Source organism: Lottia gigantea (genome assembly GCF_000327385.1).
Source record: "Lottia gigantea unplaced genomic scaffold LOTGIsca_17, whole genome shotgun sequence".
NCBI classification, from domain to species: domain Eukaryota; kingdom Metazoa; phylum Mollusca; class Gastropoda; family Lottiidae; genus Lottia; species Lottia gigantea.
In genome coordinates this window covers 2,032,474-2,058,713 of record NW_008708133.1, presented here as the reverse complement: position 1 = coordinate 2,058,713, position 26,240 = coordinate 2,032,474, and the positions used below count along the sequence as shown (strand labels likewise).

At 31.4% G+C, this 26,240-nt stretch overlaps 1 protein-coding gene across 1 annotated transcript; it reads left to right on the top strand.

The window, feature by feature from the left end:
• Positions 1-661: 661 nt before the first annotated feature.
• Positions 662-26,240, top strand: LOTGIDRAFT_231081 (hypothetical protein; the record flags this gene model as incomplete). Its single annotated transcript, XM_009051699.1, has 25 exons — positions 662-763; positions 2,175-2,373; positions 3,633-3,985; positions 4,078-4,198; positions 5,209-5,372; positions 5,613-5,732; positions 6,386-6,901; positions 7,661-7,774; positions 8,806-8,843; positions 9,652-10,072; positions 11,167-11,259; positions 11,353-11,481; positions 11,610-12,158; positions 12,729-12,792; positions 13,045-13,202; positions 15,295-15,447; positions 17,366-17,503; positions 17,862-17,945; positions 18,065-18,172; positions 19,215-19,372; positions 21,629-21,788; positions 21,996-22,171; positions 22,343-22,507; positions 23,913-24,078; positions 26,214-26,240. 25 exons carry the CDS (start codon positions 662-664, stop codon positions 26,238-26,240), a joined length of 4,476 nt encoding a protein of 1,491 aa, XP_009049947.1.

Here is a 26,240-nt window from a genome sequence, read left to right as displayed (position 1 = left end):
CAAAAAATTTTTGGTATGAGTTATTGCTCTTGTTCTTGAAAGGTTTCTGAAATGGGTTGCTACCTGAAAAAAATGTTGGGAACCTCACCCTAGAAGGATTCAGACCTCATTCAAATTCATTTGTATAGCAGAGTTTTTTCTCTGTGATGTGAGCATACAAGAGACAAACTTCATCCCAATTAATATATATAGTTAGTCAAGGTGAAAGGGAACCACTACAAAAATATGGTAAAATGATGAATTGAAAAGTACCTGTTCATACTGACAAGATCTCTCTGGATCAAATGAAAGGTCTGGTTTGCATAATGTAAACATTACACAAAGTAAGGACATAAATATTTTGGCTCTTCTGAACTTGAAATGTAATAATGATAAAAAATACTTGCAAAAAATTATCATCATTCAGCTTAAAAAGTTTGACTTGTTTTAAAGACTTGAACTTCTAAAGAAATAGACCAAATGACTGGTTTATCTTATAGATTAATCTTAAAGCCACTAATCTCTTTTAAGTATATAATAAGCTCATGGTGTACATATCAAATTTGTAGATATTGGAGATAACAATATCATTAATTTACTATATGCTTAGACCTTATTCATGTCTGTTCAAACTATTAAATTTAAAATAACATTTCTTACATAATTTAGGGGATAAAAGAAGATGGAAGATATAAATGAATTTCTCCAACAACAAGGATTGACTCCTTCAAGTTCAGATTCAGAAAAACTACTTCATTTATGTACACAGTTACAGAAAACACAGGTAGGAAGACAATTCTGTTTCTTTTGAGTATAAGTTACCTTTCAGTGGTATTATTATGAATGTACTACATTATTAAACAACACAATGTACAAGTTCTGAGAGATTAACAACCTTTTATGTAGTAGTCCTATTTATTTCTATATCATGTAATGTTAGGAATTTGTATTCTGCTTTAGAGTACATATCATTAAGCTTTATTTACTAACCATATTTCATGTTTATTCTCAATGATTACAAATTGTAGATTTTATATGCATTTTTATACGGCCACATGAAATGGGGGACGAATATTGTTGTCCGCTCGTCCATCCACTATTGCTCGTAAACACTCAACAAGGCACAATTCTTGACTGATTTCGATGAAACTTGGTATGGTTGTTTGTAATCACCCAAAGATGAACCCTATTGAAAATCAGACAAATCAAAAAATATTTACTATGAGTTATAGCCCTTGTTCTTGAAACGCTCGTAAACACTCTAGAAGGTGCAATTCATGACGGATTATGATGAAACTTGGTATGAGTGTTCGTAATAACCCAAGGATGAACCCTATTGAAAATCAGAAGAATCGAAAAATGTAAGTTATTGCCCTTGTTTTTGAAAACGCTTTCAATTTTTAGCTCGAAACTTGGCATGAGTATCACCCAAGGATAAACCGTATTGAAAATCAGAAAAATCGAAAAATATTTATTATGAGTTATTACCCTTGCTCTTGAAAACGTGTTCAATTTTTAGCTCGTAATCATTCTAGAAGGCACAATTCTTGACGGATTTTGATGAAACTTGGTATGAATGTTCGTAATCACCCAAGGATGAACCCTTTTGAAAATCAGAAGAATTGAAAAATATTTGGTACGAGTTATTGCCCTTGTTCTTGAAAACGCTTTCAAATTTAATAGCTCTTAAACATTAAAAAGCATGATTCTTGCTGGATTTTGACAAAACTTGGTTTTATTATTCAGTCCTGCGCTGAAGATTTGCCTTCTAGGGTTTTCACGAGCTAAAAATTGAACACGTTTTCATGAACAAGCGCAGTAGGATAAACTCTATTGAAAATCTTCCAGAAGGCACAGTACTTGACGGATTTTGACGAAACTTGGTACTATTATTCAGCATCGCCTCAAAAAGTTCAAAAGAAGTGTATGTCTGAAAGTTGAATATATCATACTGGTAATTGTTACTATACTAACAAATATTTTTATTTAAAATCAAAGCTGCCAGTGGGCGTATATTACCATGCCTGGCAAGCTATCTTTTATTAAAACATTTATTGATTTTGACTAAACATTCTATTCTGTTATTATGTATATTGATGAATGATGAGTAGTTTAGGTACTGGAAATTGGAAATTCAAGAAAGTCATAAAATATCTATTATCTAATGTGAATTTTTGCACTTGTTCTGTTTCTAGGCTGAGGTTCAGAAAGCAGTTGAAAATGAAGAAACCTTAAAGAAATCCCAAGAAAATGAAATGAAAGAAGTAGAAGATTATGTTGAACATATCAGACGTCTTTCAGATGAAAGAGAGGCTTTGATTCAGGAACTAGAGGCTGAGAATGAGGTTCTAAAGAATAATGGGGAAACTAAAACTGGTTCAGATAGTTCTAATGGTAAGTTATCTGGAATAATAAAAGGTAGAATGATACAAATATTATTGTCCTGTATCAGTAGGATAGTAATTAATAGGGTTACGCGGTATACTGTAAAAGCTTTAAACCTTGTTCTTGAAAACGCTTTCAAATTTAGCTCTTAAACACTAAAAAGCACAATTCTTGCTGGATTTTGACAACACTTTTATTTTTTTTTTATTATTCAGTCTAGTGTTGAAGATTGAATATTTGCCTTCCAGAGTTTTCACAAGCTAAAAATTGAACAGGTTTTCAAGAACAAGGGCAATAACTCATACTCAATATTATTCAGTATTGCGCTAAAGAGTATAAAAGAAGTGTATGACTGAATATGGTTGAATATTTCATATACTGGTGATTGTTACTGTACTGCTAAATATTTTTATTCAAAATCAAAGCTGCCAGTGGGAGTATATTACCTTGTCTGGCAAGCTATCTTTTATTAAAACATTTATTGATTTTGACTAAACATTCTATTCTGTACAAAACTTGGTACAAGTGTTCGTAATAACCCAAGAATGAACCCTATTGAAAATCAGAAGGATCGAAAAATGTAAGTTATTGCCCTTGTTTTTGAAAACGCTTTCAATTTTTAGCTCGTTCACACTCTAGAAGGCACAATTCTTGACAAATTTTGACAAAACTTGGCATGAGTGTTTGTTATAACCCAAGGAAAAACCTTATTGAAAATCAGAAAAATCGAGAAATATTTAGTATAAGTTATTGCCCTTGTTCTTGAAAAAGCGTTCAATTTTTAGCTTGTAAACACTCCAGATTTTGACGGAACTTGGCATGAGTGTTTGTTATTTACCAAGGATAAACCCTATTGAAAATCAGAAAAATATTTAGTATGAGTTATTGCCCTTGTTCTTGAAGACGCTTTCAAATTTTAGCTCTTAAACACTAAAAGGCATGATTCTTGCCCTAAAGAGTTCAGAAGAAGTGTATGACTGAAGGTTGAATATTTCATACTGGTGATTGTTACTGTACTGCTAAATATTTTTATTCAAAATCAAAGCTGCCAGTGGACGTATATTACCTTGCCTGGCAAGCTATCTTTATATGTTACACATACCCTTTGGTTGGTCCTTCAGTACTGGTACCCAATTGCTATTAAACACTCCAGAAGAAAAATACATTGATGGATTGCGATCAGATAGGTTCAAATTGTTAATTGATAACATATCAAATCAAAAATAATACAAAGGGAAATGTATTAAGAGAAAAATTTGATTTTCTAGGTACTAAGTTGAAAAATGAAACCAAAGAAATGTTAATACAGCAAGGTTTAGATGAAATATCAAACTCTACTGTGAATGAACAGATAGCTTTCTTACTAGCAGAACGAGCTCGGTTATTAGATGAGTTAGAATCAGAAGAGCAACAACCAACAGCATCTGATGCTGATACAGCAAGAGAATTGAAACAAATACTAGAACGTGAACGTTCAACTTTTGATGAACAGTTAACACACCAGAGAGCATCCTCAACATTATTTGAAGAAAAATTAAAACAAGAACATGAAGAAGAAATTCATTGTTTAATGGAAGAAAATACACAATTAGAGGATGATTTAGCAGATGAACAAGCCAAGGTTAGTAAATATATTATTTCAGCATTTTGTTACAGGATGTAACTTTGCTTTACTTCAAGCTAAGTATATAATGACGATATTTTGTTAAATAGGTGAAAGCATTGAATAAAGAATTAGAAAGATTGAAAGATGATTTAGAAACAGAACAAAGGTTGCGTATTAAAGAACGAGAAGAAAGAGAAACAAAAGAGAAAGATGATTCACCTAAAGAAAGTTAGTATTTTTAACAACTTTATTATCTGATAGATATTTTTATACGCCCACACTAAATGGGGGGCGTATATTTTCGTCCGTCCATCCATAATTGCTCGTAAACACTCTACAAGGCACAATTCTTGATTGATTTCGACGAAACTTGCTATGGTTGTTTGTAATCACCCAAGGACAAACCTATTGAAAAACCGAAAAATTGAAAAATATTTAGTAAGGTATGAGTTATTGCTCTTGTTCTTGGAAACGTGTTCAATTTTAGCTCGTAAACACTCCAGAAGGCACAAATCTGATTTAGATGAAACTTAGTATGAGTGTTAGTAGTAATCACCCAAGGATGAACCCTATTGAAAATCATAATAATTGAAAAATTAGATATAAGTTATTGACCAGTTCTTGAAAACGCTTTCAATTTTTATCTCGTAAATGCTCTAGAAGGTCAATTTATTGACAAATATTGACAATACATTTGGTGAGAGTGTTTGTTGTCACCTAAGGATGAACCCTATTGAAAATCAGAAAAATCGAAAAATAATTGGTATGAGTTATTGCCCTTGTTCTTGAAAATGTGTTCAATTTGTGGCTTGTAAACTTTCTAGAAGGCACAATTCTTGATGCATTTTGACAAAACTTGGTGTGAGTGTATGTAATCACCCAAAGATGAACGAAAATCTAAAAAATTGAAAAATGTTATTGCCCCTGTTCTTAAAAACGTGTTTAAGTTTTAGCCTGTAAACACAGATTTGAAACTTGGTACTATTATTCAGTATCGCCTCACAAAAAGTGTATGTCTGAAGGTTAAATATTTCATAGTGGTAATTGTTACTGTACTGCCAAATGCTTTTATTTCAGATCAAAGCTGCCAGTGGGCGTATATTGCCTTGCCTGGCAGGCTATCTTTACTAGTATTAGTAAAACAGAAAGTTTCATGGCTGGTGTTCTTCACTTACTAAGTGCTCGTATTGTGCCGCTTTCATTCAATTACAGGTGTAAGGTTTAAAATTATATTCCAGGTCCTAGAACATTATTTAACCGCCCCCCTAGTCCAGCCCGTACATCCAGTGATTTACAATTGCGTAAAATAATAGAGGACAAAACTAAATTAGAAGCTGAGTTAATATCGCTACGTTCACAGATTAGAACATTAGAGGAAGAAAAACGTAATAAAGATAATGAGGTGAGATTTATATTCACTGATAAATTTAACTTATATCATAATAATGATGATCTGTATTGAATTTAGTTAGTGATAATCAGAAAGTGCTTCAAAAACATGTAAATGCTGAGCTATATTTTTACAGGATACAATTCTTGATAGAATATCTTCAATTTTTATGAGTATGCTTGTATCAAATTATCCATTTCAACTTTAATGGTGATTCAATATTTCTTAAGATATGATTTTACTTTTTTTTAGGTTTCCAAGACATTCTCTGATTATGAAAAAATTAGGATGGAAAATGAAAGATTACAAGTTAAAAACAGTACATTAAAAAGTCATCTACAAGAAACCGAATCTCTGCTAGATGAAGCTGATGTAAGGTTTATAATTCAATATTTTTTTTACTGACATTCAATAAGAAATATTTAAAAAAAAAAAACTGGAGTGAAGCTTGATTTTTATACGGCGCATATTGCCATCACCCATGTCCGTCCGTCCATCCACAATTGCTCGTAAACACTCTACAAGACACAATTCTTGACGGATTTTGACAAAACTGGGTATGAGTGTTCGTAATCACCCAAGGATAAACCCTATTGAAAATCAGAAAAATCGAAAAATATTTAGAATGAGTTATTGCCCTTGTTCTTGAAAACGCATTCAATTTTTAGCTCGTAAACACTCTAGAAGGTACAATTCTTGGTGGATTTTAACGAAACTTGGCATGAGTGTTCGTAATCACTCAAGGATAAACCCTATTGAAAATCAGAAAAATCGAAAAATATTTAGAATGAGTTATTGCCCTTGTTCTTGAAACGCATTCAATTTTTAGCTCGTAAACACTTTAGGGCAATATTATTCAGTATTGCCCTAAAGAGTTCAAAAGAAGTGTATTACTGAATGTTGAATATTTCATACTGGTGATTGTTACTGTACTGCTAAATATTTTTATTCAAAATCAAAGCTGCCAGTGGGCGTATATTACCTTGCCTGGCAAGATATCTTTTATATATATATTTACATTGTAGACTACAGTGGAAAAATTAACATCCAGCAAAGATAGTTTAACTAAAAAATTAGCTGCCATGGAATTAGAATTACAGACATTACAAGATGATGCTGAGAAAAGTTCCAGTTTAAAGGAAATGGTGGATGAATTTTCTGTAGAGAAAATACAATTACAAAGTGAAATTGACACTCTAACAAAGCGTTTAGAAAGTGCCTTATCTGCAGAAGATGAACTTTCTCAGGAGAAAATGGAGTTGATGTCATCGCAAGAAGACATGACTTTAAAAGTACAAGCTGCTCTCGAAGAATTGAATAAATTAAAATCAGAGCGTGAAACACTCAGGGAAGAAAACTCAGTGTTAAATGTTTCTCAAGAAACACAGATAAAAACTTTGAATGAGTTACAATGTGAAGTAGGAAGTTATAAATTAGACTTGAGTAAACTTTGTGATGAGAAAAATAACCTTGTAGAAGAACATAAAAATAGTATTAATAAAATACATCAAAATCATGAACAAAAATCCACAAAACAAGAGGTGAACTTTTTATATAACCTCCAATTTTTATACGCCCACATCTTTCTATGTGGACGTATATTGTTGGCACCCCTGTCTGTCGGTCTGTCGGTGGATGTCATTGGATCTAAATCGAAAGGTTTGAGAAAGTTTAGTTTACTTTTGATTAAATTTAAGGCTTTTTCAAGATTTAAGCCTCTTACGTCAGTTTTGAGGAGTTGTCGCCCTATACAGTAAGTGCTTCTATCAACATCAATTGCTCGTAAACACTCTAAAAACTAGAGTGTTTGAAGGAATCAAATGAAATTTGGTATGTGCATACATATTCATGAAACGAAGATCAAGTTCGAATTTGAGCTATTTTCGAGCGTTAGGAGCAGAGTTATTGCCCTTGACCAAAATCTTGAATATGCTATGACTCTCTTAGCTTTTAACCGATTTTGATGAAACTTAAAATGGATGTTTCGTTTTTACCATCCACATGCCGTGGTGGGCGTAAATTGGCTGTGGTCCACTATCTTTATAAATGAATGTATTTAAGTTTTCAAAGACATGTATTACCCATAGAATGTTTACAACCTTGGATATTTTACTTGAAGTAGAATTCAATAGAAATAAAAGTACTAATAGGTTAAACTTAACTTGATTTATGCTATTGATCACCTGTTAGTTTCTGTCAGGATTTTCAAGGTAAATGAATCATTTGAACTAATTTGACTTGTAAGGAAGTGCACAATAATGTACCGGTACTCATGTTATTAACCACATATTATATTTTAGCTAATAATACAACATATGAGAGACCAAAATAAGAAACTAACAAGTCAATTGGATGATTTGAAAGATGATATGAAAAAATTAAAAGAAGAACAATCTGAACTAGTTGAGGAAAAGGTAGGTACTGTAAGTGGACAAATCTTTATGACATTATTTTAGCAATGTCCCATTTTGAATATCTTAAAAATGACTATGAACATGATGATATTTATTTGACAATGAAAAGAAGGATTTTGTCAACTAAAATTATGTATAAAATACAGCAGTTATATATCAATTCCCAGAGAAATAAGTAAAATATTCAAGTTCATAATTTATTGAAGCTATGAATCCAATCACAGTCACACAGCTTTCTTATAATACACATTTCCATGTGGACGTATATTGCCATCGCCCTTGTCCTGCGGTCCATCCATCAGTCAAGTTCGAATTTGGTAATCATCAGATGAATAGTTTCAGAGTTATTGCCCTTGACTTAGAAATAATGGGTCAAATTTGGCTTGTAGACATGATAGAGACTGCAGTTTTTTTTTTACCTTAATGAAACTTGGTATGATTGTATATGTTGATAAGATCTCAGTTAAGTTCGAAATTGGTAATAATCAGATGAATGGTTTCAGAGTTATTGCCCTTGACTAAAAAAAAATGCGTTATACAGTTTTTATCCGATCTTCATTAAACTTGGTATGCATGTATGTATTGTTAAGATCTCGTTCAAGTTCAAAATTGGTAGCAATCGAATGAAGAGTTTTGTAGTTGTAGCCCTTGACTTAGTAATAACACATTAAATTTGTCTTGCAGGCACGATAGAGACTACAGTTTTTATCCAATCTTGATGAAACTAGATATGCACACATGTATAATTGATGGGATCTAGGTCAAGTTAGAAATTGGTAATATCAGATGAATAGTTTCGGTGTTATTGTTCTGTGTCATTGCGATGAGGCATTGTTCATGTTTGAATTTGATGATAATTTTTTGAACTGTTTCAGGTTTTTGCCTTGACTTATAGATGATTTTAAGATTATTTGAAAATTCATTATTAAGCCACAAAAGATTTTATTATTTTTGACAGCTGGTAGTGGGCATATGTTACATTGCTTAGCAAGCTGTCTTATAGTTATTAATGAAATTATTTTTCTAATTAGAAATCTCTGCAGATGTCTTCCCAAGAAGCTGAAATGAGGTATGTAAAAGTAATAATACCGTTAAATATAAAAAGATAATGGCCGGTATGCACCAAATGAAATTAAGCCTAATTTAATTCTATTCTGACCGAATAACATTAACTTTTGATTTAATTCTATATTTTGTAGAATTACCTTATATGTATTTAAAAATTGGCTAATTTAATGCTTAACTTAAAGTTGATGGAGACCAGTTTTAACTTTTAATTCTATTTGTAAATCAGTAGGAATTCTTTTTGTGGCTCTTCAATGTTTCAAGATGGACGATTATTTCAACGATATAGATGAACTTGGTGAAATCAACCGTGTTATTCCCATCAATAGACATGTCAGAGATCTATAGAGTCTATAGAGTTTCGGACTACAAGACATACAGCAGTGATTAAAATGTTACAGTACAGATAAATATATTTAGTTAATTGTTAGTTGGTGCATACAAAAAAATAGAATTATCTTTCAATACATTTAACTAAATCTATTTAAGGTTTAAAATAATTCTATCCTTCTTAATTTGATTTTATATGGTGCATATGGGCCAATATGATTAATAGAAGTTCAACACTGTCTTCAGTAGCCCACATTCATTTCATTTCATTTTGAAAGTTCTACTGTAGCAAGAGTTAAGAGAATACAGCCTGTGAAAAGTAAGGTGACTTGCAGTTAGAGATGAGAAAAAATTGCAGTTGTCCAGGCAAAATCTCACTGCATGATATTGCCTGTTTTCATCACTCCTATCAGGGAAATAAAAAAAAGCAATAGCACTGATGTCAGGACATAAGTATATATTGAACATTATTTTTCTTGTAGACATGATGTTGAAATAGAGGATTTACAAACAAAACTAAAATTAACTCTAGAGGAACTAGGTAAATCAAAATCTGTGATAGAACGAACTCTAACAGAAAAACAGGATCTAGTCAGTCAATTATCCAAATCCGGTGAATTAGATGTACAAATTACAAATACAGTTGAAGATTTACAATATGAACTGAGAGAAAAAAGAAAACAGGCAGCACTGTTTGAAGATGAGAGAAATCAAAGAATTGACTTAGAGAAAAAACTTTGTGAATTCAATAATTTAGAAAGTGAAATATTTACTGTACGAGAAGAATGTGAAAATGAAAGTAGGTTGAAAATTGAAATGATGGAGAAATTCAAACAAATGGAAGAATTATATGAAGATCAAAAGATAGAACTTGAAAGTGTCAAAAAAACATTAGAAAGCAAGGTAAGAGATAACAGGTATTCTATAAAAGGAATTTAAACAAAAATCTTTCAGAAAAGTATTAACCCAAAATCTTTTCATTTTTATATGCCCACATGAAATGGGCGGCATATATTGCTGTCACCCATGTTGTCCATCTGTTGGTTGGGCCATCGGTCCGTCCACAATTGCTCGTAAACACTCTACAAGACACAATTCTTGACGGATATTGACAAAACTTGGTATGAGTGTTCGTAATCACCCAAGGATGAACCATATTGAAAATCAGAAGAATCAAAAATATTTAGTATGAGTTATTGCCCTTGTTCTTGAAAACGCGTTCAATTTTTAGCTCCCGAACACTCTAGAAGGCACAATTCTTGACGGATTTTGATAAAACTTGGTGTGAATGTTCGTAATCACCCAAGGATGAACCCTATTGAAAATCTGAAGAATTGAAAAATATTTAGTATGAATTATTGCCCTTGTTCTTGAAAACGCTTTCAAATTTAGCTCTTAAAGACTAAGAGGCATGTTTCTTGCTGGATTTTGACAAAACTTCGTTTTATTATTCAGTCCCGTGCTGAAGATTGAATATTTGCCTTCTAGAGTTTTCACGAGCTAAAAATTGAACAAGTTTTCAAGAACAAGGGCAATAACTCGTACTCAATATTATTCAGTATCGCCCTAAAGAGTTCAAAAGAAGTGTATGACTGAAGGTTGAACATTTCATACTGGTGATGTTACTGTACTGCTAAATATTTTTATTCAAAATCAAAGCTGCCAGTGGGCGTATATTACCTTGCCTGGCAAGCTATCTTTATATGTTACACATACCCTATGGTTGGTCCTTCAGTGCTGGTACCCAATTGCTATTAAACACTCCAGAAGACAAATACATTGATGGATTGCGATCAGATAGGTTCAAATTGTTAATTGATAACATAATAATAACATAAAAATAATACAAAGGGAAATGTATAAAAGAAAAATTTGATTTTCTAGGTTCTAAGTTTGCTTGCCTGGCAAGCTATCTTACTCTATTTCATAAAACATGCAGACATTAGGAGATATGGTAACCAATTGTTGAATTTGATTTGATTTTAATTCTAATTTAGATAAAAAGCTTAGAGTGTAGAAATGAAGAATTGGAAGAAGATTTATTTAAAATAACTGATGAATTACAAACAGCTCAAGAAAACTCTGTCAAGGTAGTTGCTTATACTAAAATACATTGAGGAAACTGTCCAAAAAAAAATTCAAGTATTGAACGTTTTAAACTGTTATTTTTCATTTGTGTTTAGGCAGAGAAGGAGCTTCAAGCTACCAAAGTAGACTTACAAGAAAAATCAGCAGTGATGGTGGAAAGTAGTAAACCGCTTCATAGTGCAATACCTAATAGAGTTTCTGATAATCTGCTTACAGGAAATAAGGTAATTGTCCACTTTACTAGAACTATTCCATTTATTGAGAGATTAGTGTGGTACTGTAACGATTAGTTAATTGTCTGCAGTGATAAGCTATGACCATAAGTTATTACTTATTTCTTGTGATTTATTAGGTGGAAGAATTGGAAACGCAGCTAGACATGCAGTCAAAAGGAATAAAAAGTTATCAGAAACAGATAAAAGAGTTGAAGGATAAATATGATAACCTTACAAGTGAAATGACTACAGTAAACCAGGAATTAGATTTAACTAAAAGCACAATGAATTCTTATAAAACTAAAATTGAGAAGTTAGAAATTGAATGTGATACAACACAGGAGTTGATGACATCTCAATCAAAAGTGAAAAAAGTAAACTTTCAAAATAAACTCTTCCAAAAGAATGGTAGTGATGAAACAGATGATGGCGCTCATTCTAATAATGTAGATATTGACACTTTGATGATAGAAAACCAGAACTTATCCCAAACTTTACACTCCGTACAACATGAATTGCAGCAGACACAACAAGCTCTTCAGCAAGAAAAAACAACTAGTAATATCAAGCATCAGACCACAATGAATTATTCTGAAGAAGAAAGACGGACACATCTTAATCGAATCACATCTCTGGAAGAAATCTCTCGCCAATTAGAAATAGATAACAGAGATATGGCTAAGAAGGTATTTTTTTTTAATTGTCAATTATTATATTGTGTGTCATATTCTAATTGTTGTGGACACGATAGAGAGTTGGTTTCTGATGGATTTTGACAAAATTTGGCAAACAAGAATGAACCCTATTGAAAATCACACAAATCGAAAAATATATGAGTTAGTTCCCTTGTTTTTTAAAGCACTCTCAAATTTTAAATTGTAAAAATTCTAGAAGGCACATTTCTCTACAGTTTTTAAGAAACTTGTTGAAATTGTATATAATCACCCACGGATAAACCCTATTAAAAAAAAGAAAAAAATCAAATATTATTTGATACTAGTTACTGCCCTGTAACTAGCATTACAATTGTCAGGCTATCACAATTGTCATCGCTAATTTTACTTATATGATAAGAATTTCTGCAGATTATCTAAGCCTTATTGTTATATAACTTAGTACTTCTATCATCAAGTACAATGGGAATAAAAGCTGAAAAAGGCATTTTCTTGCTTTTGTCGGGAGACAGTAAGGTTTGATACAAACATTTCTGTAGCATTTTTCCCTTTGACAATTACATACATGTATTTACTTTAAAGTTATCAGAAACAATGAGTGGAAGTGAAGAATCTTGTGACTCTTTACAAAGAGAACAATTAAGAAGTAAGTAATGTATCTTTTGTGCATGGAATAGAACTTGTTTTTAACACATAACCTTGAATTATTACTAAAATTTGCTTATGAGCTTTTCACTTATAATATTCATCACCAAATATTGATGTTGTACTTGATTGCTTTTGTATATACATCTGCATGACACATGACAGAGAATCCTACGAAAGTTGGCAAGTGTATAGATTTTGAACTTATAAAATTACCTTTGCATGACAGTAGCATGTTTCAACCTAATTTTAGATACAAATCAGCTGGGTAATAGACAGAAAAAACAACTTGAAGGTGAATTAGAAACAGCTAATAGACAGATCAGATCTTTAAGAGAAGACCTACATCAAGAACAAGCTAAAGTTTTCCGACTAGAGGCAGAGAATGTAGGACAAAAGGTTTATTCAGATGTAGATATTTATTTTTGTATGCTAGATGTGTGTGTTATATTAACATCACATTGAGTGTTTACAATAGCAGATACAAAAACAATTTATACAATATCAAAGTTTGAAATATTATTTAACTCATTGAGTACTACTTTACATGTACATGAAAAATATACATAATTTTTCAGAAAATTATTGAAATTAGAAATGAATGAATGGAGTTTTACGTCCTTAATGGAATTAGAGGCTACAAATATTCATATATGTACATAATATAATATTGTATTCAAATTATGTGATCTTTTATTTTTCATTCCAAACACTACCTATTTCTAGTCAAACACCTGTATTTTTATACGCCCACATGAATATGTGGTCGTATATTGTCGTCGCCCCTGTCCGTCGGTCCGTCCGTCAACATTTCTTGTGAGCACTATAGAGACTACAGTTTTTATCTGATTTTGATGAAACTTGGTGTGATGCTTTAGATTGATAAGATCTCGGTCAAGTTCGAATTTGACATATTTTCGATGAACGGTTTTTGAGATATTGCCCTTGACTTAGAACGCCTTGAAATTTGTTAAAAATAGTTCGTGAGCAGGATTGAAGCTACAGTTTTCAACCGATTCTGATTAAACTTGGTGTGATCATTGGAATTGATAAGATCTCGGACTAGTTCTAACTTGACGCATTTTCAATGAACGGTTTTTGAGTTATTGCCCTTGACTTTGTTAAAAAGGTTGAAATTTGTTAAAAATAGTTCGTGAGCAAGATTGAAGCTACAGTTTTTAACCGATTCTGATGAAACTTGGTGTGATCATTGGAAATTATAAGATCTCGGACAAGTTCTAACTTGACACATTTTCGATGAACGGTTTTTGAGTTATTGCCCTTGACTTTGTTAAAATGCGTAGAAATTTTGTTAAAAATAGTTTGTGAGCAGGATTGAAGCTACAGTTTTCAACCGATTCTGATGAAACTTGTTGTAATCATTGGAATTGATAAGATCTCGCACAAGTTTTAACTTGATGCAATTTTGATGAACGGTTTTCGAGTTATTGCCCTTGACTTTGTAAAAACGCGTCAAAATTTGTTCGTGAGCACAATAGAAGCTACAGTTTTCAACCGATTCTGATGAAACTTGGTGTGATCATTGGAATTTATAAGATCTCGCGCAAGTTCTAACTTGATGCATTTTCGATGAACGGTTTTCGAGTTATTGCCCTTGACTTTGTAAAAACGCGTCAAAATTTGTTTGTGAGCACAATAGAAGCTACAGTTTTCAACCGATTCTGATGAAACTTGGTGTGATCATTGGAATTGATAAGATCTCGGATATGTTCTAACGAGATATTTTTGATGAACTTTTTTGAGTTATTGCCCTTGACTTTGTAAACATGCGTCAAGTTGTTTTTTGCCCTTGATTAAAGCTGTGTGATTTAATTGTTTGTTGTATTTGGGTTGTTGATATTGATTTTAAAATATTTTGTGGAATTATTCAGCATGAATAATTTCTTCAATATGAGACAATTCGTACTTTAGTCACTAAAGACTGTTTTATTATTTCTGACAGCTGCCAGTGGGCGATGTTACCTTGCAACTCAAGCTATCTTGATATTTTGTATCTGTTATTGTGTGAGGGTGTTAATAAAGGGTCTGTATGTGTTTTTTCATTTCAATATTAATTTCTCTCATTCACATTGATAAACCTTTTCTGTGCAAGAATTTATTTGCATTTCATTCATTTCTGTGAATTTGGCAGTTTCGTATAATTGGCTTGAAAATTATTTTGCTTTTAATACCTGATTGTATTGTACTAAAGCTTGTGGTGACTGGCATTATGGAACATATTAACGATAATTAAAGTTTAAAAGTTTTATTGAAACTTACCATTTAAAAAATCCTTTCTTGTTATCAAGAATGGAGATAATTTTTATTTATTTTTCTGGTTACTTACTTAAAACTAGTGTTGGACCAATTCTTATTGTTTATTGATGGGATGAAGGGCTCAATAGTTTTAATAACTTATAATTCCATCATCTACCAACTTAAAATTGTGGAATACAAAGTGAAGTTATTTACAACCTAATTTTGAATTATTGTGCTATTGTAGGCAAAGTATGACAGTATAGTTAAAAGACTAGAAACTGAAGTAGCTGATATGAAAGAATTTCATCGTAAAGAAATTGATAGTATTACAAGTAAATTAGACACAGCTCTAACAGAATGTCAACAATTACAGATACAAATACGAGAGAGAGAACAGGTAAACAAGACACACATTTACATTCCTCTATTAACTCTTAGTAATCAGGTTCAGATTTTCATTAAAATAGCACAGGTATACAAATTTATGAAATCGTGTTGAATTTTAACATGATAGAAACCTATAACTTGAATATTTAGTAAGCTTATGTGGTTAATATATGAGGTCATGTAACAACTTTTGTTGTTTGAGACCATCTAGATCACTGTTACATCAAACTAGAAACTTGATAATAAGGAACCAATATATAATTTAAGAGAAATCATCTTTGAATGTGGCATTTTTGGATTTAACCCACTATCTATAACAAATGGACAAAAAAATTAATCACAAATTTGTTTTATGCTTCATATTTTACTGTGTGAAAGTATATCTACAGTATTTATGATAATATGTCAGTTTATATTTAGTGACTTTGAGGATGATACTTTATCTTACCCCATGAAGTATGGCGCTGTATCTGGTTCAAAATAGGATCCAAATCAGATTGTATAAATTTCTAAATGTAGAAATGACTAATCTTATTAAATCGAAGTAATTTTACATATAATATCTCTTTCTAGTACATAATTTAGACCGTAGACTTTATAGAATAAAAATTATAAAGTAATTATCAAATGCACTGCTAATTGCTTTGTTTTTGTTTTGTTTCGTTTTTTTTAGAATTCTTCCCAGAGCGCCCAGCCTTAACTACACATGCTAATATCTACTTTTTCGATTTCCATATAAAACTATAAAAAAATATTACGCATTGGTTTCTAACTGGAAATGAAGTAGGGCAAAAGCATTAAGCTCTAATTTTGAATTTTAAAATTTTGGCTTTTATTGCTGACTTTTTGATTTTTAATTTTTGAGGTTTTTCTAGCTTCTACAATTTTTTAATTTAATCTTACTGGTAGATAGACATTTTGATTATGAATTAAAATCAATTTTCAAAGTTCTGATATCACTTTCTGGTTTTATTTTTTCAGTAATTGAAAAATATTATAAGGTCCATATCTCGTGACCTTGACCTTGTGACCTGCACATATATTGTTGCTCCTGACGAGATCAATCTGATGGTACATTCACTTTTGATTTGTAATGTAAATATCTGATTAAACAGCCATTAGAAATCGCTTATATTTTGAATTAAAAGATCTTTGTCTGTGACCTATTTTACATATAAAATTTGAAAATTTTGTACTGATTTCTATAGTAACTTTGCATGATTTGACATTTGCCGTAAAATCTTAAACCATTAAAGTGAAACTATCAATATCTTGTGATGTATTGATTTTAGATGCTTGAAATTTTGAACACAACTTAACATTTTACACATTATAACAGACATGACAACATTTTTGGGATGGGCGTGGCACATGCGAACTAGATTTACATTTACCTTATTCATTTGCAATTTATCATAACTTGCACAGTCTGTATTTGTCACCGATAATATTTTGCAGGAAAATGGGTCACTACTTTAGCCAATATGATATAAAGATAAATCTGTTTGGGCTTTGTACTTTTAAAAAAGGAATAAGTTTTACAATTGACTTAATTTTTGATCTCTAACATGGATGACCTTGACCTTTCTATGATCAATTCATTCTTTGATCTTTGACGTCCGACATCTACTTCCGACATCTACTCCAGTTTCATATGCTTCTGAAAACAGGAATTTTCAAAATTTTTTCATGTCTCGCGACCTTGACATTTGGTGACAATGTGACATGGACAAAAGTCATAGCCCTTGACATAATCTATCACAGGGTGCCTTTAATTTTGTTGTGCGATGTATTACTATGAAGAAGCTCTGGTCTTGTGAATCAATTCAGAGAAATGCAATGCACTGCTTCAGTGTTGTAACTTTTCAGCTCTAGTTTTTGTATTGTTCATAATTTGACATTAGTAAAGATAATCTGATATCTTGTAGGAAATAGTTACTCAAGAAAATGAAACTGCCAGGATGAAGTCTTTGTTAGATAGGTCTGAAGCTCAAATAGAAACTGAAATTAAATTACGTAGTAGCATGGAGAATAGAAATAAACAACAAGAACAGGAAATGATTAAGGTTGGTTATTGTCTGATAGTTGTTGGAAATGATATTCAGTTCTCTAGTCAACCATATAGACATTATTTTATCAACTATTAATTATATATTTGTACAGGAGATTATTAAACTACAATATTTTATACATTATTCTCTGTAAAATTTGTCATGTTTTACAAAACCAGAAAGAAACATTGGAAGTTTTAAGTAGTCATGCTGCACATTTTATTTCCACTAAATCTGATGTGAAATTGCTCAGTCATTTGTCAAGGGTCTATTGAAAGACAGAATGAAGCCTGTCAAAATTGTTTTTTTTTTGGCTTGAAAACAATTTGGTCAAATAATATTTTGAAGGACAATGAATTACTCTTTTTATTAGGTTTGGACTCAAGTGCGATCTATGATGGAAAAATGTTCTAATTTAGAAAATACAAAACATTGTCTGGAAGAAGAGTTGAGTCGTGTAAGTTTATATTTTATATTTCAAGGATCAGGATTATAAATATATTAAATAATTATAAAAGATAAAACATTTGCAGACCATCAAATTTTAAAATTTCATTTCACACTGTGTATTTATAGTTGACCTCGTCTTCACGCCAATCAGAAATGATTAATGTCCAGAAATCAGCTAATCAAGAAGCTAATATAACATCATTAGAAATGAGATCCGAACAAGCAGAAAGAAAGGTAAAATCTATTCTCAGAACAACAATGTCAATATCCAATGACATATACCATAACACAAATTTTAGTTAAGTCTGAAGAAAAATTTTCTGTATAGATATACATCAAACTTTTAAAATTTTCCTATAGTCCTCTATACGGGATGTAAGTATTAAATGAATAGGAAAAAAAACTTCCTTTTACACTCTAAGTAACTGACAAGCACTCTATATCTTTAAATGTGTTTTCTTTCAAAATAGAGAATTGTTTTGACTCCTTGTTCATGCACTCTCTTCTCTTTATCTTTTGAAATTAGAAGCAAAATTCCAACATGATCATATTTCTGCTGTTGAATACTTTACTACTTAAATAAAAAATATTTCCTTCTTTTTTTTATCTTTCTTGTATTTCATGTGTATGTAAAGTTGATATTATTGGTATTTGATTAGTTGTCAAAAATGAAAAGTTAAAATACATTTAAAAGTATTTTGGGACTAGATATAATGCTTTTAATCTGTTGAAAGTTGTAAACATGCATATAGAATATAATCTATATTATTGACAGAACATTACTCTTTATGTTCTATTTGGTGATATAAAGCTGATATCAGCTGATATAACTGATTGGATTAAAGGAAATATGTGTCAAGCTGGTTATATCAATAGTAGAGAATTAGTTTAATATTATTATTAAATATTACTATTATTTAATATTATTATTTCTATTCATTTTGATCTATTGAGATATTTTAATGGACATTACACTGAAGTTTTGTTGTTATTTGTAAAAAATTTTATATTTCTTAAATTCTGTGTGATACTGTCAACTAGTTTTGTCTCTGTTGTCAAAATTTGACTTCATCAAATAGAAAGAAATACTGAGTATGTTTCTAAATATAGATAAATGACCTGTCAAATTTCTAGCTCTCAAAGTCCTTATTGTTTACAAGGTTTTGATTTGTAGTGATATCCCTTTAATCTTATTTAATAACTGGTGCAAGATTATCCTGTTAAGAAGTTAATATATATCAAGAAGTATAGGTGGTAAATATGTGTTATATTGTAGAATGAAAGATTACAGAGAGAACTAGATGAAGTAAGTAATAATCTAAAGAATATGGAAACGAAAGCTAGGCAGTCTGAATCTAATATCTTAGAAATAGAAGATCAAAAAGATCATTTGATACAGTTAAAAAATCAACTGGAAAGTGAAACATTACAGCGGTAAGTAATGAATAATAAAATGACATTTTATTCTTAATCAACTATCTTAACTTAGAGATGTAGTTTGCTTTTCCAAGAAGCATCTTGCCATGTTCTCTTGGCAGATGGCCTTAAAGAAGATTTTTCAACAAATGACAGGAGAAAGATGTGATGTATTCTTGGTGTTTAATTAAGGTTGTCTCGGTTAGTAAAATCCTTTGAAGTTATAAACTGACTGACCTCGTTGATTTTTATACGCCCACATGAATATGTGGTCGTATATTGTCGTCGCCCCTGTCCGTCGGTCCATCCGTCAACATTTCTTGTTAGCACTATAGAGACTACAGTTTTTATCTGATTTTGATAAAACTTGGTGTGATGCTTTAGATTGATAAGATCTTGGTCAAGTTCTAACTTGACGCATTTTCGATGAACGGTTTTTGAGATATTGCCCTTGACTTAGAACGCCTTGAAATTTGTTAAAAATTGTTTGTGAGCAGGATTGAAGCTACAGTTTTCATCCGATTCTGATGAAACTTGGTGTGATCATTGGAATTCATAAGATCTCGGACAAGTTCTAACTTGACGCATTTATCGAAGAACGGTTTCGGAGTTATTGCCCTTGACTTTGTTAAAACGTGTCAAAATTTGTTAAAAATATTTCGTGAGCAGGATTGAAGCTACTGTTTTCATCCGATTCTGATGAAACTTGGTGTGATCATTGGAATTCATAAGATCTCGGACAAGTTCTAACTTGACGCATTTATCGAAGAACGGTTTCGGAGTTATTGCCCTTGACTTTGTTAAAACGTGTCGAAATTTGTTAAAAATTGTTCGTGAGCAGGATTGAAGCTACAGTTTTCAACCGATTCTGATGAAACTTGGTGTAATCATTGGAATTGATAAGATCTCGGACAAGTTCTAACTTGACGCATTTTTGATGAATGGTTATTGAGTTATTGCCCTTGACTTTGTAAAAACACGTCAAAATTTGTTAAAAATAGTTCATGAGCAGGATCGAAGCTACAGTTTTCAACCGATTCTGATGAAACTTGGTGTGATCATTGGAATTGATAAGATCTCGGACAAGTAATAACTTGACGCATTTTCGATGAACGGTTTTTGAGTTATTGCCCTTGACTTTGTTAAAACGTGTTGAAATTTGTTAAAAATAGTCCATGAGCAGGATTGAAGCTACAGTTTTCAACCGATTCTGATGAAACTTGGTGTAATCATTGGAATTGATAAGATCTCGGACAAGTTCTAACTTGACGCATTTTTGATGAATGGTTATTGAGTTATTGCCCTTGACTTTGTAAAAACACATCAAAATTTGTTAAAAATAGTTCATGAGAAGGATCGAAGCTACAGTTTTCAACCGATTCTGATGAAACTTGGTGTGATCATTGGAATTGATAAGATCTCGGACAAGTTATAACTTGACGCATTTTCGATGAACGGTTTTTAGGTTATTGCCCTTGACTTTGTTAAAATGCGTCGAAATTTGTTAAAAATAGTTTGAGAGCAGGATTGAAGCCACAGTTTTCAACCGATTCTGATGAAACTTGTTGTGATCATTGGAATTGATAAGATCTCGGACAAGTTCTGACTTGATGCATTTTTGATGAACGGTTTTCGAGTTATTGCCCTTGACTTTGTAAAAACGCGTCAAAATTTGTTCGTGAGCACAATAGAAGCTACAGTTTTCAACCAATTCTGATGAAACTTGGTGTGATCATTGAAATTGATAAGATCTCGGACAAGTTCTAACTTGACACATTTTCGATGAAATGTTTTTGAGTTAATGCCATGAAAAACGTGTCAAAAAGTGTTTGTGAGCACAATAGAAGCTACAGTTTTCAACTGATTCTGATGAAACTTGGTGTGATCATTGGAATTGATAAGATCTCGGACAAAATCTAACAAGAGATATTTTTGATGAACATTTTTTGAGTTATTGCCCTTGACTTTGTAAACACGCGTCAAGAGTTGTTTTTTGCCCTTGATTAGAGCTCTGTGATTTAATTGTTTGTTGTATTTGGGTTATTGATATTGATTTTAAAAAATTTTGTGGAATTATTCAGCATAAATAATTTCTTCAATATGAGAAAATTTAGTCACTAAAGACTGTTTTATTATTTCTGACAGCTGCCAGTGGGCGTATATGTTACCTTGCAACGCAAGCAATCTTTGAGATGTAAATTACTGTTGTTTAGCTGAGGGTTTTTCTACAATGAAAGGAGATTCAGTAACTTAAAATCATTGCTTTTATTTCAGAACATTATTAGATCAAACAGTGATAGAATTAAAACATCAAGTGTCTGTATTAAAACAACATGAAAATAAAGTTTCTAGTGAAAATAGAAAATTACAACATTCTATATTAGATTTAGAATCTCAATTACAAAGATTACAAGATGAAAAAGATTTTCAACCGGTTAGAACCATATATTTTCCATTTACATTCTACTTTTGAAGTTAGTTATCAGGGGGTTAGAGCTGGCACTGGACCGACTCTAGGAAGCACATGGCATCAGAATTTGTCATTCCTTGAATAGGATTCAAAACCCACAGAAAATAATGGTTTGCAATGAACCATGTAGAAATTTTCTGCTATTATATACCAGATATATTTGTTTTTCAGAACAACACAATGTCAGAAAATGGTAAACAGAATTTAATGGAACAGATTTTACGACTACAGAAAGAAGTCAAAGATTTACAATATGAACTGTTATCAGCTAATGAAAAACAAGAGATGCATGAAAAACGATACGAAAACCGTAAATTAAGAACTAAAGAAAAGTTATTAAAAGCAAGGTGAGGTAATTTGTTCATTCAAACATCTTGTTAACGTAGATGTGTCATGTAGCACTTATCAGCAGTCTTAATTGATTTAAAACTAAATCTACATTTTGAAACAATTTATTCTTCCATAAAAAAAAAATTCAGTGAATATTGCTAAGATGAACAACTAATTTTCATTTGTAGAGAGTTTTATAGTGATGAACGATCCAGATTACATGATCAGATGCAAGTTATGGATGAAGAATTGAGAATATCTAGATCTACATTAAGAAAAGAAGTAGAATGGAGGGATAAAATAGATACTAATTATAAACATGTATTAAAAGAAAAACGGGATTTGATATCAAAGTAAGTAGAGCTTACATTCAAATGGCAATGATGTCACTCTTCACCCTCAATCATCTTCAGACTGGTTGATAAACTCGTTACAAATAGATATATTTTCATGAACACTTTTGAAAAGTTCGTGTTATGAGGACTATTTGCATAGCCAATGTAATGGTGGGACATTTGTATCTTATAAAAGTCAATTATATTGTGATTGTTAATCAAGTTCAAGTATGGAAACATACAAACAACATACTCACAGCTTTAAGCTTCAGAATTTCTAACTTGATTTTTCTATCATTTTCAAATGCCTGAATACCTCTTGTTAATTAAGGTATGTACCCTCTGATCATTCCTTTATCTTTTTATATTTGATTTATTTTTACGCTTCTAGCATGCACTTTGTACACACTTTATATACTTTGGAAACATTGAACCCTCATTTGCCTCTACTTGAAATTAGTTTGACATTTTATATGTCCTACTGATTTCTGAACAAGTTTATCAGGGATAATATACAGTGTTAACACGCTTAGACCAGCGAGAGCATAGAATTATGAAGATTCATGTTTCCAAATTTACTTATTACACTTTCACAATTTTTGTTCTTCCTTTTTACATTAATTTTGCATATTATTCAGATACAATTCATTGTTAGCTTGGTTTACTGGAATACTGCATATATTATGTTTTTATGGTGTAGAGGACAGTATTTCTTTGTGTTGTAATTTTTATTGGTTTCCTGTTGCCAATTGTTACGATATATTCTTTATGTATTATGTTAGCTGCTCAAAGTGTGATTGTTGTTTGTGTTATGGTATATTATAAATACCACTATGCCATATTTATACTTGAATGATTCAATTGTATGTGTATTTTTAAAGTTTATCTACTTTTATTGATTAATTAATAAGCTTATTAGTTCGCGGCTTGTTTAACATTGGTTTATTTACAATTTTATCACAGAAACTAATTACAATCAGTTTACATGAACCCGTTTCAAAATGGTTTTTATTACTAAGTATACCTTTAGTTTCTTCTTTTAACTTTCTGTAAGAAATTTAAATTTTTTTTGAGCTTCTGAAATACCATACATATTTCTCTTATTGCACCTTTATAATTGAATATTTTTTTCGTCTTTTATTCTCCTTTTCTTCTCCTTTTCTTCTCCTATTGATAAGAATCAAAGACACGTTTGTTAATTTCTACTTCATTAACAATTTTATAGGCTATTTAAATGTTAAAGGAACATGTGCACCATTTTGGGGGGTTGATTTGAATCTTGAATATGTAAATAGTCTTCAGAAAATTTCCTATTTCTACGATTGGTCACAAAAAATGGTGCACTTGTCCTTTTAATTGGAAATTTGTTAAAAGTTGATATGGCATCCTTATTGATCCTTGCAGTGATTCTGCTTTATTTCAGGTTAACAGAGCACGAAGAGGTCTTACGAGATCGCACACGTTCTCTGTCTGTGATACAAGTCCGTTTAAAATATGTGGAGGAGGAGAATCTACGATTACAAGCCCATATAGAATCCCTCAACAATCAAAGATTAACTATGGAGAAAATATCAAAGACTTCTAAACAGGTATTTTTCAATGTTATATGTGACATTTTTTTTTCCTTTGTCATCTACTAATTTCTTGTTGTAAAATAGATTGCTCAGTGTTTAAAAGAAGTGTTTAAAGTCTTTAAAAATTTTTAAAGAATACAAGCAATATTTTTATTCCTTACTTTGAGTACGTTATTACATTATAAAATTTATGTTTTATTTTCTTTCAAAATATGAGAGCCAAATCATAACAATATTAACTAATCAAACATCATATTGTAACTTTCAAAAAGCTTCTGAATTCTCCATCCAAACGTAACAGGCTATCATGTTGATCAAGTCTAATACAATATGGTAACAACCCTTATTGATGTAGATTTGCTCACAAACCCCAATTATTCTTACAACCCTTATTGTGGTAAATATGCTCACAAATCCCTAATATGGTCACAACCCTTATTGTGGTAAATATGCTCTCAAATCCCTAATATGGTCACAACCCTTATTGTGGTAAATATGCTCTCAAATCCCTAATATGGTCACAACCCTTATTGTGGTAAATATGCTCACAAATCCCTAATATGGTAACAACCCTTATTGTCGTAAATCACTCACAAACACCTATTGAGATAAATATAACTATAACTGTACCCTTATTGTTGTAATTGTCCAAATTTCTACTTCTAAAGATAGCTTGCCAGCAAGGCTTGAAATAAGCTTCCGAACACGAACATTATCCGGTACAATTTCGGCAAATGTTCATTACAATCTCGTTTGAGCCGGACATTTTTGTCAGGTACCAAATGCATGAAAAAATATTGTATTTATATGCCCACATCTCTCTGTGGACGTATATTGTTGACACTCGTCTGTCCATCCGTCAACATTTGCTTGTAAACGCTTTAAAAACTAGATTTTAGATGAATCAAATGAAATTCGGTATGTGTATACATATTCATAAAACAAAGATGAACTTCAAATTTGAGCTATTTTCGATGTTAGAAGCAGAGTTATTGCCCTTGCCCCAAAATCTTGAATATGCTATTATTCCCTTAGTTTTCAACCGATTTTGATGAAACTTAAAATAGACGTTTTGTTTTTACCGCATGCCGTGGTGGGTGTCAACATTTGCTTGTAAACGCTTTAAAAACTAGATTTTTGATGGAATCAAATGAAATTCGGTATGTGTATACATATTCATAAAACAAAGATGAACTTCAAATTTGAGCTATTTTCGATCGTTAGAAGCAGAGTTATTGCCCTTGCCCCAAATTTTGAATATACTATTATTCCCTTAGTTTTCAACCGATTTTGATGAAACTTAAAATAGGCGTTTTGTTTTTACCGCTTGCCGTGGTGGGTGTATATGGCTGTGGTCCACTATCTTTCTTCTTGAAAAGATCGTGAATTATCAGCGATTCTGACCATTAATATTGCCAATAGACGTCAAAGTTGTGTGTTCTTAAAAAGCTTGGTCAAGTTTGAATTTTCAACGATTTCACTCTTAACAATTTTTTGCCCTTGATATTAGAGCTGTGTGATTTTAATGATTTGATGTATTTGGGTTATTGATATTGATTTTTAAAAATTTTGTGGAATTACTCAGCTTAAGTAACTGGCAATTAATATATATATCAAAATATTCAAACTATTTAAAATTCTTCAATATGAGAAAATTCATACTTTAGTCACTAAAGACTTTTATCATTTCTGACAGCTGCCAATGGGCGTATGTTACCTTGCCTGGCAAGCTATCTTTACTAAATTAAGGGCAATAACTCTAAAATGAAATTTGAAATAGACTGAGATCTCATCAAAATATACATGAATACCAAGTTTCATCAAGATCGGATAAAAATGTGGATGGACCGACGGACTGACAGGGGCGACGGCAATATAAAACTACATTTTCATGTGGGCGTATAAAAACGAAAAAATCATTACACAAAAAATGAATGAATGAGACATGACCATTTATTTATTTAATCATTACATTGAGTGTAAAAGGACAGGTGCTCATATGAGCCTCAGTTATGTAATGTACTATATTAGTTCAGTGGGTCTGGGTTATAAATGAATGAACATTGAGTTTACCTTGATTGTAAATTGAGTTGAAAAGTCATTAATAAACATTTCTAAAATATCATATTGATATTTAATGATAATTAAAGTGGTCAACTTATGTCATTAATTATTAA